At 42.5% G+C, this 23,542-nt stretch overlaps 1 protein-coding gene across 2 annotated transcripts; it reads right to left on the reverse strand.

Moving 5' to 3' along the window:
• Positions 1 to 1,742: 1,742 nt before the first annotated feature.
• GTPBP10 (GTP binding protein 10) lies at positions 1,743 to 23,542 on the reverse strand. 2 transcript variants are annotated; one of them, XM_074986255.1, is made up of 10 exons: positions 23,456 to 23,542; positions 22,449 to 22,642; positions 22,256 to 22,347; positions 20,822 to 20,966; positions 15,257 to 15,330; positions 14,536 to 14,588; positions 6,948 to 7,055; positions 6,429 to 6,506; positions 4,505 to 4,628; positions 1,743 to 1,968 (listed from the first exon to the last, which is right to left on the reverse strand). In XM_074986255.1, the coding sequence occupies exons 1-10, from the start codon at positions 23,486 to 23,488 to the stop codon at positions 1,766 to 1,768; spliced, it is 1,104 nt and encodes a 367-aa protein (XP_074842356.1). In that variant the 5' UTR covers positions 23,489 to 23,542; the 3' UTR covers positions 1,743 to 1,765. The 2 variants fall into 2 exon arrangements, with proteins under 2 accessions (XP_074842356.1, XP_074842354.1); XM_074986253.1 differs by lacking the exon at positions 23,456 to 23,542 and adding an exon at positions 23,208 to 23,445.

The raw sequence follows: 23,542 nt of genomic DNA on the forward strand, positions 1-23,542 counted from the left end.
GGTGCTGATGATGATACTGACAGAGATTAAGATTGCAGATAGAAGAACATATAGCAGACAAGCAAGCAGGGTTCAGAAAAGACAGAAGTACCATACAGCAGATATTGGCACTAAGACTGATAGCGGAGAAAGCTCGATGAAAGAACAAGAACATATACACTTGCTTTGCCGATTTTCAAAAAACATTTGACAGTATAGATCAGAAAGTGACTTGGGCAGTGTTGGAGTCATATGGAGTGGATAATAGACTGATACGGTTGTTGAAAGATATCAGAGGTAAATGCGGAGGCAGAGGTGAGAACAAGTGGGGAGTTGGGAATTTGGTTTAAAACAAATAGAGGTACGAGACAAGGAGATACAATATCACCAAGTTATGTTCATCGCACATCTGGAGAGAGCGATGGACAAGATCAAGGATGAGGTAGAGGGGATAGCTGTGCACAGGAAAAAGAATTAACTTGAGGTTCGCGGATAACATAGTTATCATTGAGGAAGATGAGGAGAAGCTAACGAAAACGGCACGGGTGTTAAATGAAGAAGGGAAGCGGTACAGACTGATTAGGAACATCGATAAAACAAAAACAATGGTATTTGGAGATAAGGAAATAGGAAGAAAGATCAGTGTTGATGGTACTGAACTAGAAAATGTAGAGAAGTTCACATATCTGGGGAGCAACACAACATATGATCTAGACTGTAAGAAGGAAATAGTGACCAGAACAGCAAAAGCAAGAGCAAGTTTGAAGGCGATGGCTAAGATCTGGAAAAGCAAAGCAATTAGCTGAAGAACGAAGCTGGGCGTCTTGAAAACGTGTATTCAGCAGCATGTTGTACAGATGTAAGACATGGGTGATAACGAAAGATTCAAGAAGAAGAATATTGGCGTTCAAAAGGAGTTGTTATAGAAAGATTCTGAGAATAGGATGGATGCAGAAGGTCACCAACAAGGAATTATACAGGAAGATACAGCCGAAAGAGAACCTGCTGCAGAAGGTTATAAAACAGAAGCTACAACTATTTGGACATATTTGCAAAATAAACGATGAATGAAAAATCAAGACCCTTGTATTCAGCATAATGGATGGTTCGAATATGAGAGGCAGACCCCACAGAGAATGGATAGATGATATAGCAGATTGGTGCGAAGCTAGTCTACAAAAACTAAGCCACTCTGCACTGGATAGGGAAAGATCAAAGGAAATAGTGAGAGAGGCATCAGACACCAACGGGCGCTGAGCCCACGGCTATTGACGACGATGATGATCCTACATTCATCTTTTAAAGCTAAAAGGGTTCAGGAAAAACAAAAGCTCTTCATCATTTACTATGTTTCTTTTAATAGACTGAGCATGTAAAATAGTGTATTGCCAAGCAAAATCCCAATTTCCAGCACTCCTTTGAGACCTTGGTGTGCATAAGAAATAAGCAGTACTAATGAACTTAACCTCACTTATATAAAAACCCTACTTGTTTCTCAGAAAATTCACTGTACAACTGCAGGATAGTATTCATTTTACACTGCTGGACAGTTTTCTTCCAGTTGCCCCCCCGCCTTTTTTTTTTTTTTTTTCTACAAGGTCAGACAAGAGTCCAGATCAACTTTCAAAATAAGTTTCTATTGATAGTGGAGTAGAGTCTGAACTAGGAAGTCAAGTTCCATCTCATGAGGAACGTATTCTTGACAAAACCCATAATTTTAGAATCCACTCAGATGTTCATAAAGATTGATTCAATATCCAAGACCTGATTCCCTCCTTTAATTATATTACACTTCTGAAGTCCGTAAAACATTAAGTTTCTCTTTCAGATATTCTTCATTCTCCTTCTCTGAGTCTTCATCTAATGATTTTCTTATACTCATTTTTAATTCCTCTATTCCTTGTCCTGTGTGTGCCGATACAGGGATAATCTCTTTAAAGTTTATAGTGTTCTGTGGAATCATCTCTTTCTCCACCAAATGTAAAGAGTCTGAAACAAAACATATTTATAGTTATTACATAGTATTTCACTATACTATAAAGTGCCCATAAACTTTACCAAACTGTGACTATTAGTTGGATTTTATCAGATAAATAACCATAATACTCTTTGATACTTGAACTGGAATAATTACAATTTTGAAAACATTCCAGATTTAAATATAACATTTTAGAAAAGAAATACTTACAAAAATAAAACAGTTATTTCATTATAATTCTCTTGTACTCTGAGATAGAGATTACGGCCAGCATTGCTCAAAGGCAGGCACTTAATGTGTGTTTGCCCCTTTCTGAAGTCTCATCAGCTCCAGGATGTAAGTGTAACCTTTCTATAATCTAGACAGCTGTGGGGATCTCACAGAGAGCTTCTCTATACTGATCGGAAGATCAGAAGATTGACTACCAGCACGTCATAATTAGATTTTGTGCACCTGGTGAAGACATGGCAAAATTGATCTCTCTGGGCCCCACAGCTGACCCCTGTACAGCATGCCATCGGAGGAAATAAGGGAGGTCAATGTGAGAATAGACGGGCCAGGTCTTCAGTAGGGAAATAAGTCAATACCAACATGATGATTCTAGCTATGCAAATGCTGTAGCTATAACTGTATCTGAAATTGATTTCCCTAGCATAGGAAATACAGCAGCCTCTCTCAGGTTGCTCAGAATCTCTGCAGCACTGTGGCTCTGTTCCTGACAATGATTCCCCCACATGAGGACTTGGACAGAGATCCTCAGGCAACTCTACTGTCTTCTGCTATGCCTGTGCTGGAGGAATCCTCTCCTTTCAGGGCTTTAAATCATTTTCTGGGGTGTTCCTCCAGCCTTATACCCTTCCTCAAAGGAATTGGATACCAGAAATCTATGAAACAACTCTAGGGCTTGATCTTGGAATCTCAGATATGCTTAAGTTTGGTCAGGGAAAACATGAGTTGCAAGAATAAAGTCTTCACCACCAGTTCATATTGCCCTATTTTTCATGAAAATTTAGAGACTGTACCTGGACTCACAGCTAGACTACCACCTATGAAATTGATTCTGAAAGAACTTTCTGCAACTCAGGAGCTCCCCATCTCTACTGTAAAGCTGACCTAAGAATTTTACGCATATCTGTATGCGTAAGAATCTTTTAAACATACTCTAAAAAAGCAAAAAACAAAACAAAACAAAAAAACCCAACTTTGTTTAGTTAATAAAAATTGGTTGTAAGCATGTACTTGGGTAAAATCGCAAATAGCCATTGGTTTAGTGAGTAATGTACCAGTCTCTTGGTACTGGTATAACATTTTATGCTGAAAAAAAATATTCAGTAATCCTCATTGTATTTGACTTGGCTGTCTGGGTGAGAGCCCATGGCTGGATAGCTTTAATGGAACTGTGGTTTTGGCTTCTAGGTAAGCAATAAGGTATTGCAAAAACTATTTTGTTGCTGGCATAGTGAATCTAATTATAAGAAGAAACACCACTTTTGGGGATCCTCTACCCCTTGTTTGCCCTTACGGGCCAATCTCAGTGTGACACCTGTTCGGAGACCATAGTCATACAAATGTTGACCCTTTATAAATTAAGTTTTTCAATAAAATGTGTAGTGAATACCCATCTTTTTGTGATATTTAAGATTTCTTGGCAAAAGTCAGTCAAGATCCTGGAGTTTGAAAAATGTATTCTGTAAAGAGCAAGTCAGCCAAAATTAGGAAGGGCGGGGGGGGTGGGGCTCAAATATCCAAATAAATTTCAGATAAAAAAAATGAAGCCCATTTCTGCTTATTCTGTTGTCCATGATATACTTTAGAGTTTGTCTGATCAAGAACTAAGACCACCAAATTAGGTACATAGCTTCCTCTTACCATAATTTAAAGCAACATGAGGATTTGGTTGTGCCAGGAAAATGCAATGGGCCTGGAATAGGAGTGCTCCTCACAAAACCGAACAAAAAAGAGAGAATCACCAAATCAAGTACAGTGCTCAAAACTGACATAACTGAGCCAATGCTGAAAGAGATTGAACCAAGAAGAGCCAGAAAAACGGGATGAATCTGGAATAGAATTACTTCTCAATAAACCTTACAGAAAATAGATAAAACAGAAAAATTTGCAGTAATGCTCTGGTTTTGGCACAGCTAAACCAATGCTTAGAGTTCAAAAATTAGAAGAAAATGTTATTGAAAAAACAAAATTTACTATAGCTTCTTTGTTAAAATAGATCAAATTATAAGCGTTTATAGGATGAAGAAAATACACACTTGACGGACCTCGCACAAAAACACTTACAACACAGAACTCTCACTTAAACACTTCAAGGGATTTTTAAAGTTGTCCACTGAAAGAAATCCAAGATAAAAATTAACTTCACAAAAATAACTATTTTTGAAAAATACATGTACATTTGCCTTTTGTTTTCAAAAGAAAAAAGGCTTATTTAAGGAAAATTTGCTAGTTTAACACACTTATCAGATACTTCCACAAATACTTACAAGTTACAATCTACTTATAAATAAGAAGCTACTGTGCATTAGATTAGTTTACCTTGAGGATTCTGTAGTTGTTTCACAAGTTCATTCAAGCTATCTTGCGCATCAGGCAAATCCATTTTGTTAATGGCAAGTAGTGCAGGCTTTGTCCGAAGCTCTTCTTTATACAATTCTAGCTCCTTAAAACCAAAGTTCATTTGCTTTTATTAATTTTTCTTTTTTTAATTAAACAGATTTTTCTGGTTTTATGTTTTCCTCTTTCATTTGTTTAACTGTTTGAAGAGTTTTCCTACAGCAATGAAATCTACCAGTGTGCTCAACGTTGATACATTCATGTCGTTTGACAGGAAAAAAATAATTGAGAATGTCAACTCATTTAAATCCATTTACTGTACATGCAGAGTCTGTGCAATTGCAAATCATTCTACTGGGAGTGGGGATGACAGATTTGTTTTAGGACATTTAGGGCTCGTCTACACTAGGGAACTTCGAAGTGCCCATGGCTACTTGCCGTTGCTTCGAAGTTCACATGGCGAGAATTATGCTGATGAGGTGCTGCATATGCAGCGCAGCACCTCATTGTTATTCACTGATCGGGCTCGTTTACCTTCCCCCCCGTTGGAAGGAAAGGGCTAGGGTAGACGTGCCCACACAGATGCATCTACTACTTATTCCCCAAAGTTACTAGACAGAAATCTCACAAGACTTATCTTCACAGCTCGAGTTGGTACACCTGAATCACTGCATTGAAGCTTGCCTACCAATTTCAAACCTGGGCTAATCTTCATGATAAAGCAACGTACACTGTTCAGGTGTGAATTCTAATACACACCAATATGTTACATGCTTATTGGCCCACATAGTGGAAACCAGCAAGGTCTACCACGTGCAACACTGTGTGCATCAGAATTCACATCCCTACAGTGTACAATACTGCACCATGAAGACAAGCTCGCTAGAGTTACAGAGAGTAATTGGAGAACTGTATCCTCACTGCATCATTAGCTCTAGCTTCTCTCTAGGTTTAACTTTCTACCCATAAGTAAACTATCTTAAGCTTAATTGAGCTAGGTTGTGAAAGAAAAGCGGCATTAGGGGGTAACACCCTGTAACTCAAGGTAACAGTGCAGTGAAGAGACAACTTTAGAGGTAAAGTTTTGGCAAACATCTTTAGAGTGTGGAATTGGATAATTAAGGATTCTTAAGTTCCATGAGCCATGTACCTGTGCTAATATCAAAAGGTAGCATCCCTACCACAGCATAAGAATGCACACTGGCATAAAACTGAAATGAAAAAATATTGGAAGTCACAGAACAGAAGGACAAAAGTGATTGAAAACATCCCCACCTTAAAAATCGATTTAAATGAAGGGATAATTGAAGAATTCAGTATAGGCCATGAGGCACTGTGTATGGCCCTCGAAAGGTGATGGGGCTTTGCAAAGTTAAGGACTGGTATCTCAAACTCCTAGTCTACTTTTAAAAGTTAGATCTGCCCAATTTCCAGTGAAGATGCAGCTTCTTAGAAAAGTGCACTATGTCAGTGGAAAACTCCCTTCCCGTTGATGGAAGAAGCAGCTACATTAAGGCAATACATTGGTACATCTGTTCAGCTGTAACACACATTACGTGCAAAATCCCAACCATGAAATAATTGCAAATGATCCGTTTTCCACCTCCAAAAAAGCAGTCAAATCTCAAGAGCTCTAGCTCTTTACTCGCATTGACCTTCAGGAGCACCTCCTTATAGATACAGAAGTAGTTAATGAGGAAAATAACGTATAAAGTTTTGTCATCTGTCTTAAATACATCTAAAAAAGTTCTATGCTTTTTAAGATTGCTAGCAAAAAGGATCAATCAACTATACGGGATCCTCAGTAGCTTTATGTACTAATTTAGCAGTCAATTTACAAAGGTAACTATTCTTTTTTCACATCCACACAGCATTAGAGACAACATTTAAACGGAAGGGAAATTACCTGTGTTAGAAGTAGTATAGTTTCAAAAGCTGTTCTGAATTGAGTTTTTGGAGATAGCTGAAAGCCACAGATATCAACCTAAAATGAATTAAAGTTACACAAAAAGCATGATTTTTTTTTAAATAAAGAACATCACTCAAACATTATTTTTTTCAAGATATCCAAGCTAAAGAATGGCTTGTGGTCTGTTTGAAGAGTACCTTTTTGCACTATGGTTACCTGTGAATCTTTGTACAGTATTGAGTAAAAGGCAATCTTTATAGAAGTCTCTGATCTATTTATGTGCCTCTGACCTTCATTAACACAATATCCATCACTGTTAGATTTCCATTCTAAATACTATTCATATTTGCTTACAACAGCATCTACAGTAAAATATATAAATATTAAGGATAAATTTTCTCTGAAAGTCAGCTGCAATAAAATCTGAGGAAATTATGTTTGCAGGATAGTTAAATTCTAAGCTAAACAGAATAAAAAACTAAAACTATACAGATTTGAATTATAGTATTTACTTACAACAAAGAGAAGTTGTTTGGTTCTTTCTACATGTTTGAGGAATTTGTGGCCCATTCCTTTGTTTGCATGTGCACCTTCTATCAATCCTGGAAGATCAGCTACTGAGATCTAGGAAGATAAATGAAGATTTGTCAAAGAAAAATGTTGAAGTAATTTTAAAAACCAATCACCTCATATGACTACACACAAGAACAAAACAAAAGTACCCTGAAGATGCCCGTTTCATGAAGCTCTTTTACAGGACTTTGTTGACAGAAGTTTTTGTTGGATGATATGTAGACAGATTGTAGCCAAACTGCCATGTGGATTACAAGAGCAATCTGCTCTTTTGACAGAGAGCAGCTGGATTGCCTGGGCACTCTAACAGCAAAAGGGCCAACCAGAAGCACAGCAGACAAAGCTGCTGGTGTCCCAGAAGCCCTGGTACGTGCAAACCGACTTTCTGTTGACAGAGGCTTTATTCCTTGTGGGCAGCAGTGTACAGTTGTCGACAGAATGGCTTGAGAATCTGGACGCTCTGCAGGTTTTGTGTAGGCATTGCCTTACAGTCTGTCATCAGACGTCTGCTCAAGGAGACAAAGGGCTATACATTTCTATTATTCTCCTGAAGCAGCATTCCTGGTGCTCAGCCTTCAAGAGTAGAACACCATTTACCAGATCCTCCACTACCCTGATGTCAAGGTTAGAGGTTACCAGCATATATAGGTCCAACAGAAGGTAATCTTTCCTGTGGCCACTAGATGGAGCTGCAGCACAGCACTTTCCTATTCTCTCTGCTTTTTCCAGGTTTTTAATGATCTGATCTGGCCCACTTCCAGTAAGATCTGATAATCAGGTTCTACTACATACTAGTAGCTCTCAAGAATTCAGAAAGATAAGAGTGCTAAGGCCTTCAAACCTATCCAAACACCTACTAACCACAGGCTGATATAAAGAATGGAAACCTGATAAGAGCAGAGGGCCAGCACCTTGTAAGAATCCCTGTACCCTTATCTTTTCCAGCACCTGATGACTAGGATTTCTATTAAGATGCTGCCCCAATACCTTGCTGGGGAATGCCAACCCCACTCACCTTTATATTAGCCTTTGGCTAGTAGGTGTTTGCTAAATATGTCAAATCCTGTTTCAGGATTCTCCAACTAAAAGACATGGAAATACATTAAATGCTATACAGTGTCAATTACAGACAGTAAACAATCCATGGAAGATAACTGTACAGGAAAAAATTATTCTCCATTATGACAGAGTTTGGGGATGCTTGCATAGCACTACCACACACTGCTTTTACATTTCCCTATCCATTAAAACAGGTTACTTACACAAGCAAATGAAAAACCGGTGTCTCATAAGAATTTTCTGTCTGTTCTGGTATGGCTATGATCTGAAGAAGTGGGTCTGTCCCACGAAAGCTCAGCTCCTAATAAATTATTTTGTTAGCCTTTAAAGTGCTACTGGACTTTTTTGTTTTGATAGTATATAAACTAGCATGGCTACCTCTGTTACCGTAGAAAAAGAAGTTATCCCTGGAGATGTGTAATCATGCACTTGGTAGAAGATATTGCTATTGAAAGTTATTAATTTCTAGAATATTAGTCCCTGTTCAGGATTAAAATATATTCTGCTATGCACAGCAAAGAGCGACCTTGGTTAGATTTCTTCTCCAAATTAAAAGTTGCCAATTTAACATGCCAATACATATATTTGCCTTCAGATACCTGCACAATTCCTACTGAGGATTGGGCATATCCATGAAATGGCAGACTTTTGTGTTTACCTATTCACAATGTCGGGCGAGTCACAGGGATGTAGAGTTATACTATGGGATTTTCAGTTAGCAAAATAAGGCAAGTCCATATTTATGGAGACAAAATGAATGCCTTTACACCCTGAGAATTTAGGCTGACATTTGTTTACTTTAAAATGATGATTTTATGAATTATTTTAACCAATATGGTAGGGACAAAAAATTTGGAGTTGCCAATTTAAAACTGCTGTATCCTAGCTGTTTATTAACTAACAATTTCCATGAAGAAACAAAGCATTAGGACCAATGGAGGGTGCAGGGGGGGAGGACAGTTTGGAAGATTACCCCTTAAAACAAATAGCAAACAAAACAGAGTATAGCTAAATAAATATCCAACAGTTTGACCCGAAAAAAAAAAAACCCCACAATCTCTGCTTTTCCTGTATTTCTCTAACAAAAATATGCAGGAGACAAAAGGGTCAATTTATATAATAGATTTTTGTAGCTAAACCTACTACTCTAAAGTACTACTATTTAAAAAAAAAATTAAGAAATATACATATATGCCTGGGGTGGCAGTGAGAGCTTGATCCTGCATTGTGCTTTGCTCCCTTGTGAAATCAGTGGGAGTTGGCAGGATGCACAGGATTTCTCATCTCATTGCAAGAAAGAGGAATTGTGAACCTGAGACACTGACATAATACCAAAAACTCATATGCTGAAATTTCAAGAAAAGCTAATCAATTTTACCTGTGTAAGCTACTTTGAAAGTAGGCAACAATATAGACATGCTATACATTTGCTCACATTAACAAAATCATTTCTGAGCAGATATGAAGTGCTCAGTAACTAACATATGCACTTTAATGTTTCCTATCCTTTATCCGTGACCAGTTGATATTAGCTGCCATAGAAACAGTTGATACAGGAAATACCAAATTTAAATTTTCACTCACAACATGGTAGTAAAATTCAGTTCGAAATGTCATTGATGAATCCTATAAAATAGTTGCATCATTCCTCTTTCTGAAAAGAAAAAACACTTTTCCTATTTTCACCTCTGAGAACTTTGGTCTTGGGGTTAAAGCATCAGAAATCTTTAAAGAGCATCTTTAATCTTGGAATGAAAAATCACAGTGCTATCTTGTATATATTTTTACGTGAAGACACATGCTTGAAAAAGAGAAACATGTGAATGTGCCATAATAATATGGAGACTGAATCCTGCTTTACAATCCCGAGACACAGAACCAGCGAAATCTCAATTACCTCAATGAGGTAAACCTCAGGAGGACATTCACTGCAAAGCTGAGTTGACGACTTCAGCTACGTCTACATTACAGCTCCATTTCGAAAGGATGGCTTTCGAAACTTAATGTTGAAAGATGGCCTTTCAAAACAGACGGTCCCCACAGGCAAACAGAGCGAAGGGCCGACCCGCCATTTCAAATGGCCCCCACTGCACTTTAGGAAGAGAATGTCCGCACATCCCAGGCACTCTTTTGAAAGAACAGGGGCAGAAAGCGCCACAAGCAGGGTTGCCCAGCTGACGAGCCCTTCCAGGGCTGCTGCCTGCTGTTCCTTTAAAGGGCTGCCCCACACCCCAAGCCTTGGCCTGCACACGCTGAGGGCCAGCTTCCTGTCCCCAGGCACACAGGGAGAGTGAGTGGAGGGGGCCCACTGGGCCCCCATGGATCCTGAGCAGCTCTCCCTCCCGCCCCCCCATTGAGGTTGTGGCTGGTGCACTGGCCACGGTTCTAACCACTGTGCACCAGTGCCTCTGGGTGGCCACCTTGCTAGCCACCCTCCTGAAGGTCGTCCTCAGGGCGCAACATCCCCACTCAGTTCCCCAGGTCAAAACCAACAAGTAGTACTGCAGCACCTCATAGACTAACAAGTGGAGCATAAGCTTGCATGGGCTAAGACCTGTTTTGCCAGATGCACGAGTGCACAACTAAGGGGACCTTCCCGCATGAGGCCGGCGCTCTCACTCCAGAAAAGCGTGGCCATTGTCCTCTGGAAATGGGCACCCCAGACAGTCACCGATCCTTCGATCACCAGTTCGGGGTGGGCAGGGCCACCGTTGAGGCTGTCCTCAATGAGGTAAGCCATGCCTGTGTCACATCCCCACCACATGTGGTGGCCGGGGGGCACCCTGGCAGGGGCACTGCCTTGTCTGCGGGGGGGCAACCCCCACTGGGGACAAGGGTGGGGACAGGCAGGCACACCACAGCCCACCCCACACGAGTGCATCCTGCTCCCCCAGCCCCCCACCCCACATGCCCTGCAGGTCATCTAGGCCATCAACAAGGTGCTCCTGAGACAGCCAATCCACATCAGGGACCTGGATGACACCACCCAGCCCAATGAAGAGTTGGGCTTCCCGAACTGCTCTGGGCCCTGCACAGCACACACATCACCATCTCGGCCCTGAAGGACTGCGGCAGGGCCTATGTAAACCGCAAGGGCTACCACTCTGTGGTCCTGCAGGCGCTCATTGGTTCCATAACATCTGCTTGGGCTGTTCCATCTGCGCCCATGATGCCAGGTGTTCTGGAACTCGGCACTGGGCCTCCACACGGCCAAGGGGACCTTCATCCCCTGTCGGGGACACCACAATGCTGCCCTGCATCGTGGCGGATGCAGCCTGCCCCCTGCAGGCCTGGCTGATGAGGCCATACACAGGGCACACACAGCCTAGCCAGGACGTTTTTAAATGAGCGGCTGAACCGGGCCCAGAATACAGTTGAGCAGACATTCAGCCACCTGAAGGGGCGCTTTAGATGACTCTACACCAGGCTGGAGGGAGGCCTCCACAGCATCCCGACAGCAGGTGGGGCCTGCTGCACCCTGCACAACGTGGGAGGAGATGAAGCAAGAACCCTTCATGCTGGGGTGGATCGCCGAGTTGGGATCCCCATCACCTGCACTGCCCTGCTCCTCTGGGGCTGGCAGCATGGGGAGGTAGGGGCACAGTCCCTGTGGCCTCGCAGGGGTCAGCACAGAGGGAGCCGGGCATGAGGCCTCCACCTTGCTGGCCCTGGCCAGCAACATATGGGCCAGCTACAGGAGGCTGGCTGGGAGGGACGTGGGGTGGGACGAGGGCCAGACAGGATGTCGATGACAAGGGCCCCTTCACTCGAGCCCTCATCATCGCTGATGGCCTGGAGCCTCTGCGGGCGGCTGTTGCTGGCTGCTGGCCCCAGACGGTCCTCCCCCTCGGTCCCCGTCTCGGGCTCCAGCTCTATTTCAGGGTCCTCTGTATCAAGGACAACAGCTGGGGGTCCTGCCTCCTGCAGGTCCTTAAGTAGGAACAGCTGGTGGGCACTGTGCCCGACTGCCCAGCTGTGGTCCCGGGCCCTGCAGTACCCCTGCTGGAGCTCCTTGACTTTGGACTTCACCTGGTCCAGGGTGCAGGTGGGGTGACCCTGGCCAGTGAGGCCCTTGAACAGGTGCTTGAACACTGCAGCTCTGTGGCACTGGACCCCTGCCTGGTGCAGGACTTCCTCATCTTCCCAGAGGGTGAGGAGGTCCTGCAGCTCAGTCTCAGTCCACAAGGGGGTCCAGCGCTTCAGGGCCTGGCTCCCTTCCTGGAAGGGCTCCCTGGTGCAGTCAGGGGAGCTAGCCATGGTGCTGGAGAGCAGGGCGGGCTGTCTGGGGTCTCGCTGCTGGGAGCAGGCTCTGCAGCAGAGTGGGCTCCCTGCTGCCTGCATGCTCTCAACTTCCTGCCTGAGGCTTTGTGGGAGCCTCCTTCCTTCAACGCGGATGGATGCTGGAGCCCTAGAGCTCCGCTTGTGCTGTGAGCGGTGCCAGATGATTGCTGCCACGGAGGACTCCCTCTTTCGAAACAGCCGTCTACGGAGCACCTGCACTTGCTCTCTTTCGAAATAGTCTTCTGAAAGGGGATATTCTTCCCACCATGGGAACTTGGAGAGAATGGCCCCATTCTTTCGAAGTTACTTGCAAAAGATCATGGAGCACATGCAGGCGCTCTGTGGGTTATTTCGAAAGAAGGCCGTCTTTCAACCTCAATTTCGAATGCACTTGCTAGTGTAGACACACCCTTTGAAAGCCGAATATATTATTAACCCAAGGAAGAAGACTGTGGAGAGATGAGAATATGAAGTAGGCACATATAGCAACTTTTTCCCTCGGCTCTCTGGACTACGCATGGCATGGAGTCAATATAATCGTTATTTAAAATAACACCCCCTCCCACCTAAAAATACAATGGTGTTACTCAAAAGACGAACTTGCTTGGAAGCTCTTAGTCCACTGGCTTGCGTAAAGTATTTTTTCCTACATTGTTGGTTGCATCATTACAAAAACCCTACACATTAAAAAAAAATCTCCTGTGCATTCTGAAACTGAGGCCCTTTGTGGTTCCAGGAAATTATTCGTAAGAATACTCTGAGTAAAGTGGTCTTTTTAATATCTAAGTAAATTCTGTGCATCATCTCTGTCATCACACACTAGCCGTGTCTACACGTGCACGCTACTTTGAAGTAATGGCACTAACTTCGAAATAGCGCTCGTCATGGCTACACGTGTTGGGCACTATTTCGATGTTAACATCGACGTTAGGCGGCGAGACGTCAAAGCCGCTAACCCCATGAGGGGATGGGAATAGCGCCCTACTTCGAAGTTGAACGTCGAAGTAGGGACCGTGTAGTCGTTGCGTGTCCCGCAACATCGAAATAGTGGGGTCCGCCATGGTGGCCATCAGCTGAGGGGTTGAGAAACGCTCTCTCTCCAGCCCCTGCGGGGCTCTATGGTCACTGTGGGCAGCAGCCCTTAGCTCAGGGCTTCAGGCTGCTGCTGCTGCTGCAGCTGGGGATCCATGCTGCATGCACAGGGTCTGCAACCAGTTGTCGGCTCTGTGGATCTTGTGTTGTTTAGTGCAACTGTGTCTGGGAGGGGCCCTTTAAGGGAGCGGCTTGCTGTTGAGTCCGCCCTGTGACCCTGTCTGCAGCTGTGCCTGGCACCCTTATTTCGATGTGTGCTACTTTGGCGTGTAGACATTCCCTCGCAGCGCCTATTTCGATGTGGTGCTGCACAACGTCGATGTTGAACATCGATGTTGCCAGCCCTGGAGGACGTGTAGACGTGTCGCCACATCGAAATAGGCTACTTCGATGTAGGCTTCACGTGTAGACGTAGCCACTTACATGTACCCATTCCTAGACAAGTTACTGAAAGGATTATTTTGGCATTAAAACCAAATGAAACCCACATATTTCTACTGTTTCCAAAAGAATTCTATTTAAACTCAGAATAATTTTCATTTGAAATGTGTATCTAGTTTTCTGCCTACCCTAAGCATAGAAGTGAACCTATTCTATGTAAGATACTGCACAACCAACTGAAGTTTGGAATAAAAAGATGCCATCTCTCAAGCCAGACTTTTCCTGGGTCTATAAGGTTATGATCATTTGGGATTTGCCTTGATGACAAAAGTTGCCGTCTTATTTCATGCTAAGTTCTGGGTAATTCCATTTTTTTTTATTACTACTATATTAAATTTCATTTGTGAGGTGTGGAACAAGAAAACAGAAGAAAGGTAGCCACATTCAGGTATGGAACTATTAGTTTGTTACTGTGGAGTCTTGGTTCCTTCTGTTCAGGAAAACAGAAATGGGAACTATTTTTACTTCCCCCATTTTTGTGCCATAACTATTGGTGTAGAAAATACCACCGTAACATGCTTAAGCAAAGAAAACAGATATCTGAAAGTAAGATTCAGGATTAAGCTCCACCAAGGAAGATGAAATGCTCTAGTGGCATGAACTTAACTAGTCTTTATACCAAAATATATGACAAATTAAATTGCTGTTTAATACCAACCTGCTTGTAATCTGGATACATGATCTTTCCCAGTTCAGGTTTTACTGTTGTGACTGGAGTGGCAGTAGAAGAAAACAAAGTTATTTTTAAAATACACTTAATATTTTAAAACTTCATGCGTCTTATCTATTGGACCTAACTACTCTCATGCCTTCCTTTTGAACATTTATTTTATAATGTGTGTGAATGACATTCTGAAGTTTATTATAGAGTAGTACTTTCTGATACTCTAACAGATATGCATTCTTATAAATGTCAATCACCAGGCCCTGTGAAAATTAAAATCACCGTTGAAAAGGACAAAACCACCAACTTTTGTGTCCCCTAAGTATGTTGTGCATGCAGCAGTTACTGCTTCCACTTTTGCTTTTCATTCCCCCCCACTGCTCAAGAACACTGCGCTCACAAAACTAACAATGGAAAACAAGTATCTGTAGCTGTGGCCTCTTTCTGAAGTCCAAAGCATGACAATACCACAGAAGCGTCAGGAACAGAGCACCAGAGTAATGATGCGCAAAGGAAGTCACCTGTCTGTCTTGTGAGTTGGGAAAGAACTGAAATAACGGCAAAGAGTAGTAGGTATTAACATCTGTAGGAGCTGCCCACCATTGCTGGGCTACTCTTCAGTTCTTTTCTAAAAGTTGTTCAACCAGGCTGTAGGAGAGGTTTTATATGCTGAAGTTACTTTACAGCAATGAAAAATAATCTAGTTTGTACTTACACGGGTAATCTGCAATTTGAGGTTTGGCATGTGAAATCTTGCTTAGCAATGAGGATTTTCCTGCATTTGGAAACCTGAAAAGAAAATAGGGATTTACACAATGAATAGCTACTTATGTCATGCTCATTCATTTAACTCAATAATTATGCAAACAACACTGGCAAAGAGAGAGTTCTATTGATTTCTGAGCTGCTGACAATCTGAAGCGGGCATCTTCCTCCTGCAAGGCAGATTCAACACTATTTTGACTGGTAAACCTTTTGTGGCAGGAACTGTCTGTGAGTATCTACTCCCACAGCCCCTCGCACTGTGGGGCCCTAAGCTTAGAAATCAGAAATACAAGGCTGCAAATAAACTTTTGACCTGATCTAGTCCATTTCCCTTTGCTGAGGCAACATGAAGTATACCCAGAACATTTGTCAGGTATTGGTCTAACCCGTTCTTAAAAACCCTCACATTATGGGGATTCCCTAGGCTATCTGCTCCAGTGCTTAACCATCCTTAGGAAACTTTTCTTAATACCAAGACTCAAATGGTGTTAAAAAAAAAAAAAAAAAGTTAAGCCAATTATTTCTTGTTCTACCCTTATTGAACTTGAATACTTTATTGCCCACTCTCTAATAACCTTTTACATATTCCAAGACTGTTGCAGGGCCTCCTTCAGCCTTCCTTTCTCTACATGAAAACAGGCCCAATTCTTTCAACCTTTCCTCACGATTTTTAAATCTCTTGGCATTTGTATTGCTTTCCTCCGGACACCAATTTGTTCACATCATTCTTAAGGTGCAGTGTCCAAAACAGGACATTGTACTCCCAAGCTGTGTGTACAAGCACAATTACCTGCCACGTCTTGGGTACAAGACCCGTGATAACATCTCATTGTCCCACTAGCGGCACCTTGTTGACTCACATTCAATTTGAGATTCATGACAACCCTGTTTAGCCAGTTATTCTCTCTTTTGAGTTTGTACATTTAGTTTTTCCTGTCTAAGCACAATATTTTGCACTTGGCTCTTTCAAGTGGTTTAATCTTGAATTCTACTTCTGTCCTCCAAAGTACCAGCAACCGACCACCCTGCATCATTTGCAAATTTTGTAAGTGTACTTTTGGCTGGAACTTCTAGGTGCCTATAATATAAACTATAAGTGTTTTATAGATTTTTTTTTCCCCACACTTTTGAAAACCATTACAACTCCACATAAACACAAACAAATTGAGAGACTTCCTGAAGGTCTCAGTGATAAACTCATTTACAGTAAAACTTAGTTTACTGAACAATGTCATTATACTCTTAACTGAGCTGTTATCTTTCCTGTAAATCCTATAATACTCCTGAAGTCTGAGCATGAAATATCTTAAAGTGCGATGAACTTTCATGTGTAACAGCTTTAAATGACAATCTACTTGCCAAAGGGGCAGAGTTAAAAAAGCATTATGACATTCCTGCTTCATTGGACCTGAGTTCTCTACCAGATTGCTAATTTTTAAAATTATTTGAAGACAATACAATTCTACAGTTGGTCCTGAAATTAGGACTAAATTCAAAGTTCTGTAATTTTACACACCTCCAGTGCAAGTTTGGGCAACTCTCAGGCTTGGTTAGCTTCAACTCCCCCTTTATAAAATGGGGATTATACTGACCTACTTCATAAGGGATGCTGTAAGAATACATCCATTAAAGACTTTGAAGTGCTTTGAAATCTACTGATGAAAGGCACTGTATATAAGGTGTTACTATTGTCAAGTGAACCAGGAAAAAAAATCTCATGCTCCAAGATCTGGGTTGATTATGAAGTCCTGACTGTAGCAATGGACCCCATGCGCCTCAAACCTTTTTCACACAAGAAAACAGCTATAACTGAACATACAGAGCAAACAGGGCTTCTGAGTAAAGCAGTGCCATTTTTATTTACATATTTTACAGATGGACCCACATTTAAAGGTTTTCAAAAGCTATTTTGAACTTAGAGTAGGTAATCAGAAAAATACTGTTGTCCCATTTTACTGACTATTAAATGGAGTTACAACACAGATCGGTGTCTCACTCAAAATCAGGCACCGCAGCAGGGCAGAGGGAGCTAGGGGACAGTTAACCTGGGGCCTGGTGATTCAAAGGGGCCAGAGGCTCCCTGTTGCCACTACTACAGGTTCAAACTCCCTCATCCAGCACTCTCTCATCTGGCAACATCCCTCCTCTAGCAGGACAACAGATGCTGCTGGACCAGAGAGCACCTGGATCACAGAGCTCCAGTTGTGCCTGACACAGCAGAGCCATGCTGGTGGCAGGGAGCCCTGCTTGCAGCCTGCTCTGGGAAGCCCCAGGGCAGGGAGCTAGGTTGGTGAGTCCCACTACCAGGAGCCAGCTAAGGTTGGGGAGCCTCACTGTGGGGAACCGATACCCAGTTGGGAGCCCTGCCAGGAGCCCTGTTGACAGGGGGATTTGTGGGGGAAGAGCCAGGCTTTGGCACCCAGTCCAGCTAACAGCTCCACAGCTGTAGGACCCTAGCTGGGGGCTGGCTGGGCCACGAAGCCCCACCCATAGCCCTGTGGCTGGGAGCCTCTGGTGTGGGGGCCTTGAGGCCAGGGGAGCCTTGCAGGCTGAAAGCAGGTAGCTGGCTGGGCACTCAGTCACGTGAACCCCGGCCTGACGGGGAAGCCCTGCAGGAGTAGGGGGTCCCCATTCCTGGCAGCCTGGGGGCCAGACGTCCCTTCATCCGGAAAATTCCCTCATCTGAGACCACTAAGGTCCCAACGGTGCTGTACAAGGGAGGTACAACCTGTACTGAGGCAGTGGCCTGAGAGCCCTTTAAATTGCCGTTGGTGCCCTGGGCTGGTTGCCCCAGTTCCACCTCTGACATCCAAGGCCCTGATCAAAATCACAACTTCAACCAACAGGAACAGCACAGAGTTCTGGTTCCCAGTCACTCAGCAGAAAGGGGAGTTCATAAGGGATGTTCAAGTCAAATTTGCAAACCTGCACCCAGTGCTACATCTCACTACTATATTAAAATGATAAATTCCTACAACAGGTATTTAAAAAATAAATTAGCTGATGAAAAATGCATGAAGATTAGGAATCTAAGAGGAGTAGTTTTGACCTGGGATTAAAAACAGAACTTTGGTTTTGTGGCCTGCTACCTCAGAGAGGCCATTTTCTTTATCATCCAGTAAGGCATTATTGGTTGTGAGGGGTTGAGGAATGCACAATGTTGCAAATTTAAGCACAAAAACAAACAAAACTGTTAAACAGCAAGAGGACCACTAATAAAAGACCCTGATCTTTTAAGGTCTTCATTTTTCACAATGGAAGAAACAATGATATTTGTAACAGGAAAATTATTGGAGATAATTTAAATGCTCTCTGTTGATTTAAGAAGAACAAAATTCAGACTTTACTTCCATTTAATCCAGGGAGTATTTTAATTTTCATCAAGGCTCAATATATTCTCTTTGAAGCTCAAATTTCAACCTCTCTCCTTTGCCTCGCAATCTGTACCTTTCCCAAGACAATACGATTCCTTGGTCTGATCTAATAGCAAAGCACTTGTGTATGTACTGAAATAAAAGCAACATACTCAAAACATCAAAGTACAAACGCTAAACAGAATATCAGAGGTTGACTCAATCTGGGCTAAGAAACATTCCTCCTCATTAATAATTCTTTTAAAAAAAATCAGCTCAAATACAAGCCAATATTTATGATTTATTAAAAAAAGGCCACAGGGTTTTGTGAAACTCTTATGCCACCTTAACAAATACATTGCGTTACACTACATTGTGGCACTGTGTTAATACAGAGCAGCCTGAAACTGACCTCAGATTACCAACTGAAGTGAAATTAACTAGTGCATTTTCATTGTTCAAACTTGGGGGGTGGGGGGATGACGACAAATCAAGAAAAAGCTTTTTAATGGCTTTCAGTTGTATTCTCAAAAAGAGTGAATCTAATAGTTGATTTTTAAAATGTATTTTTACCTGAAAGTGCCACTTCATAGAATTCACGCTAAATGAGATTTGCCTTCAATCTCAATAAAAAGCCTAACGTAAGTTATGAGTTGTTCTCTCAGTTTATGCACTAAAGTGATGCATCATAAATATACTTGGAAATAAATTTTATAAGTTTCTATATCACCTGGAGAAACCTGGCCTCTTAATACAGAAGTGACACAAGCACATTTTTTGGCCCAAATACTAAAATAAAGACCAGCTTCTTATATCTTTGCATAAGTAACGAGAACAATATTTTTAAAAGTTTGTGGCATTGACAGCCATTGGTATTAGATTTGAGGTAGCCGAAATTATCCTATACAGGTTGAACCTCTCTCATCCGGCAACATCCGTAATACAGCACGATCTTAGTTAGTTGGGCAACCACTTATGATCGGTGGGGACAAGTTTTCCATGGTAAAGTTTGTTTACAGCCACCAGTCTTAGCTCTCAGTGTTTTGTACTCTAATTTTGCTGTAACTTACCTGTAAATGTCTAATAGCCCAGTGAACAGTGGAAGTGGTAGTGTGCTAGACAATATTAACCTCCCACAGTCCAGCAAATTCTCTCATTTGGTACCAGTCAGGTCCTGAGGACACCGGATGAACATAGAGAGGTTCAACCTATATTTACATTTTCACATATCACTCTGCAAATAATTATGCACACAAGGAATCTCACTGTGGGTTCTTACATGTGTGAAGTTACTCACATGCAGTGTTTTCAGGGCTGGAGCCAAGTGACCCTGTTTTGTGACATCACATTACCTCCAGGATAGGTAGCAAAATATCAACTACACTTTCAAGTTTTCAAACATCCAATGTAAACAAGCACATTTCCATCTACTAGTACTTTGCTCATGATGCACCCATAACACTAAAAGCAAATCACTGGGCACAAATATGGGGGTGAGGGAGGGAGACCCTTACTGAGCTCTTTTGCAAAAAAGTGTTTGTATGGTTTTAGTGCATTAGATGCTTTTCTTTGGCTTTCCTAAAGAAATTAATTAAAGTTCTTTTCATTTTATCATTTGCAGTGAAAGGTACCAGACAATGCAAATTAAATCAAAGGATTATAGCTCAAGCTTTTTCATAGTTCCCAAAAATTTTGCTATGATGCTTTTCTGAGAGAACAGATTCCATACTTAGTTCTAGTAATAGTTCCAAAAAAATTAACATTTAAGAGACTCACTTGTGTCAGTACTTGGTTGGTAATGGCAGTTTTTGCGATATAACTTCCAATCCATTAGTTGGCCACTAATCTCTTGGTTTGACATTCCCAAATAATTTCACATACACTACTGAACAGCCATCTAATGTCATTATCAACCTCACCTGCACTCAAACCAATGGCCTGATGGAAGAAACCCAACATCATCCAACCACAAGGAATCCATTATGATTATAATTCATTTTTAATAGCCAAAATCAATTAATTTGAGGCCCACTCACCAATTCTTTAAAGAGGCAGAATTTAATGTACACGTATTCCCCTTCTCCCCATATTTGAAATGCGCTACTTTAATTATATTCCTAAATGTTCAATTCACTGACAAATATCAAGACTTCAGTACTCACCCAATTAAGCCAACATCTGCTATAAGTTTCAAATCAAGATGAACTATTTGTATCTGGCCTTTCACAGGCAAGAAATTTGTAACCAAACAGCCACCAAGACCTCCACGAGCTACCAATATTCTGTCTCCTGCTTTACTAAGTTCACCTGAAAAATAAAAGTCACAGATTCTCAAATATTAGGCAAACTCTGTCAACGAAAAGTGGAGACTTTCCAATAGTTTCTGTACTAAACCCCCGCCCCCCCCCCCACTCTGGGGAAAATCATGCGTCATCATCAAGAATAAGGTGTGCTCCAAAAAAGTCAACTCCTGTCACTAAGTAGTTACATTAGATAGAGTTTCCCTCTGGAATTATTATCCCTGGAAGAGGAATACACGAAGTATGGTCAAAATGGTAGTTCACAATTTCTTTTTCGAATCACGTATTTGTTAGTTACACTAACCACATGTAAGCTTAAAGTAATACTTCAGAAGATATGTTATGTTAAGTGTTCAATTTTAGCCAGGGTTACAAAAGCTTGTTAAATAAACTACTTAATCTGTTTTAATGATCACACTCATTACACAGTAGAAGCTCTTCCAGTAGGACTCCCACTGTGGTTTCCATCTATCAGTACTATATATTTAGAACTGCAGTTTAAAAATATTAACACTTGATGTAATTTATAAAAAAGTTACAGATACCACCATACTGTAATCCTGTTTAAGGCTTAGCCAAATTAAAAATAATTTTAATTATTGAAAAATACAAGGTACAAAAATTATGAAAGAGTGTGCTCTGTAATTGCAAGGTTATAGTATGAGAAAGTGAAAGGCTCCAGAAATGGCCCTTACAATCCATGAAATCTAAGAGATCCTTTTTACTGGTCTAGATGCTGTTACTTTACTTTTTTTTTAAATGTTTATCTTGGATAAACCATAAGATACTGAAGCTTGGCCTGTCTTACAGTTCAAATAACTGAGTTACAAAGAGGACAATAATCTGGCTAAAGTCATGGAATAATTCAATGGCTCAGTGTAGAACCCGTGGCTGGCAAGAGATTTGCCAGGACCTGGGCAAGAGCACAGCTTGGCTGGGGACCATGAGCAACCTATTCTCAGCACTTCCCAGACCTCACCCTGCCTCTCCCAGCCAAACCTCAGCACTGCCCACCACTATGGAGGACTCTGGCTGTGATTTAAGGGACCCAAGCCTCAGCAGATTTTAAATCACTGGGCCCTGGAGCAACTGCTCCCTTTCCCTCTTCTGCAATCTGCAGCCCTGACAAACCCAACCTGGCTTCCAGCCTGTAAATCTTGTGAGAACATGTGCCCAGTACTATATCTGGAGATAAAAATGATCAAGATTATATTTTTGGATGAGACCATCATCAGAAGTCTCTCATGGGCAACTCTCTCTCCACCTCTTTCTTCCAACAAACAAATAAACCCTTACCAATCTGTCTCCCATCACAGGAAATAACTGAAATTCCCAGAGGGACATCAACTTCACAATCTGCTCCTTTTCCTCCTTTCAATGCATGAAGACTATAAGAAATTAAGACACCGTTTAAAGCCTCTTTAAGAAATATTTCTCTCACAGATTAAAGATGCTCCACAATATAAACCAGGACACAGTGCATCCTTACCTACTGTTGGCTCCCGTTCCAGCTACAAACCGTTTCTGGGGAAACTGCGCTTTAATTTTCTTTAAGGTAGTTCTTTCTTTGGCTACAAGCCAGACATCACCGCCTTGCCCTCCTTCGCCACCCAAGCGAGGAAGCCCCATTCCACCAGTCCCTCCTTTCGCATAGATTCGGAGGGTGTCCATAAAGTTGCCATACTAACAACATAACACATAACAGAGAGGTAGCTGGATTAGTCTGCATCCTGAGAACAAACCAGCAGTCATGTAGCACTGGAAAGACTAACAAAATAATTTATTAGGTGATGAGCTTTTGTGGGCCACGTGGCCACGCTCTGGTGCTTCAGAGCTTTCTCTGTGTGTGTGTGTGTGTGTGTGTGTGTGTGTACACATAACACATTATGTTAACAGTGTGCGTGTGTATGTATGTATAAACACCTATTACATTAACAGTATGTGCATAACAAAACAGACAGTCATGTAGCATGGAAGCGGGTCTGTCCCACGAAAAGTCATCACCTAATACGTGAGTTTTAGTTTTTAAAGGGATGCATGACTGTCTGTTTTGTTAACATAACAAGTGTTTTACACTAACACAAACACACACACAGAAAGCTCCGTAGCACCAGAGCCCGGCCACAGTGCCAGTGAACTGTCAGGCAGGAAACTCACGTCTCCTCCCCTCCGCCCCCCACCACACCTGCAGGGACGGGAAAGGCTGGGCCCAGCCCGGCCCCAGCGCCCTGCGGGTTTGTAAACGCACCGCCGAGCCCGGCCGCAGGCTCCGGGTGCTTCCCAGCACTCCCCGCCCTGGCTGGGGGAAGCAGCCAGCGGAGCGCTGCTGAAGAGCGAGCGGAAGGGGGCACAAGGCCTGGGACGGCCCAGAGCAGGGCCCACAACCTGCCCCTTGTCCCCGCCGGAGGCGGCTCCTTCTCGGGCCCCGGCCCATATGCCGCTCGCACGGGCCGCTGCTACCCCCGGAGCCCCGCCCCGGGCTCGCGGCGCCCTGACCTTCCGCAGCAGCGCGCGGCTCGCCCGGACCATGCCGCCTGGGCCCTCCCGCCGCTTCCTCTTCGGAGAGTCCAGCGCGCGGGGCGG

This window comes from Carettochelys insculpta, chromosome 2 (assembly GCF_033958435.1).
Source record: "Carettochelys insculpta isolate YL-2023 chromosome 2, ASM3395843v1, whole genome shotgun sequence".
NCBI classification, from domain to species: Eukaryota; Metazoa; Chordata; order Testudines; family Carettochelyidae; genus Carettochelys; species Carettochelys insculpta.

Bases quoted from the DNA above. Each gene is read 5' to 3' on its own strand.
- GTPBP10 (XM_074986253.1), bottom strand. From the start codon at position 23,393: ATGGGCCGGGGCCCGAGAAGGAGCCGCCTCCGGCGGGGACAAGGGGCA. The intron at 7,056-14,535 runs GTTGGTATTAAA...TTATCTTCCTAG, and splicing joins TGTATCCAGATTACAAGCAG to ATCTCAGTAGCTGATCTTCC. The intron at 6,507-6,947 runs GTAAGTAAATAC...AATTCATTTTAG, and splicing joins CCAAACAACTTCTCTTTGTT to GTTGATATCTGTGGCTTTCA.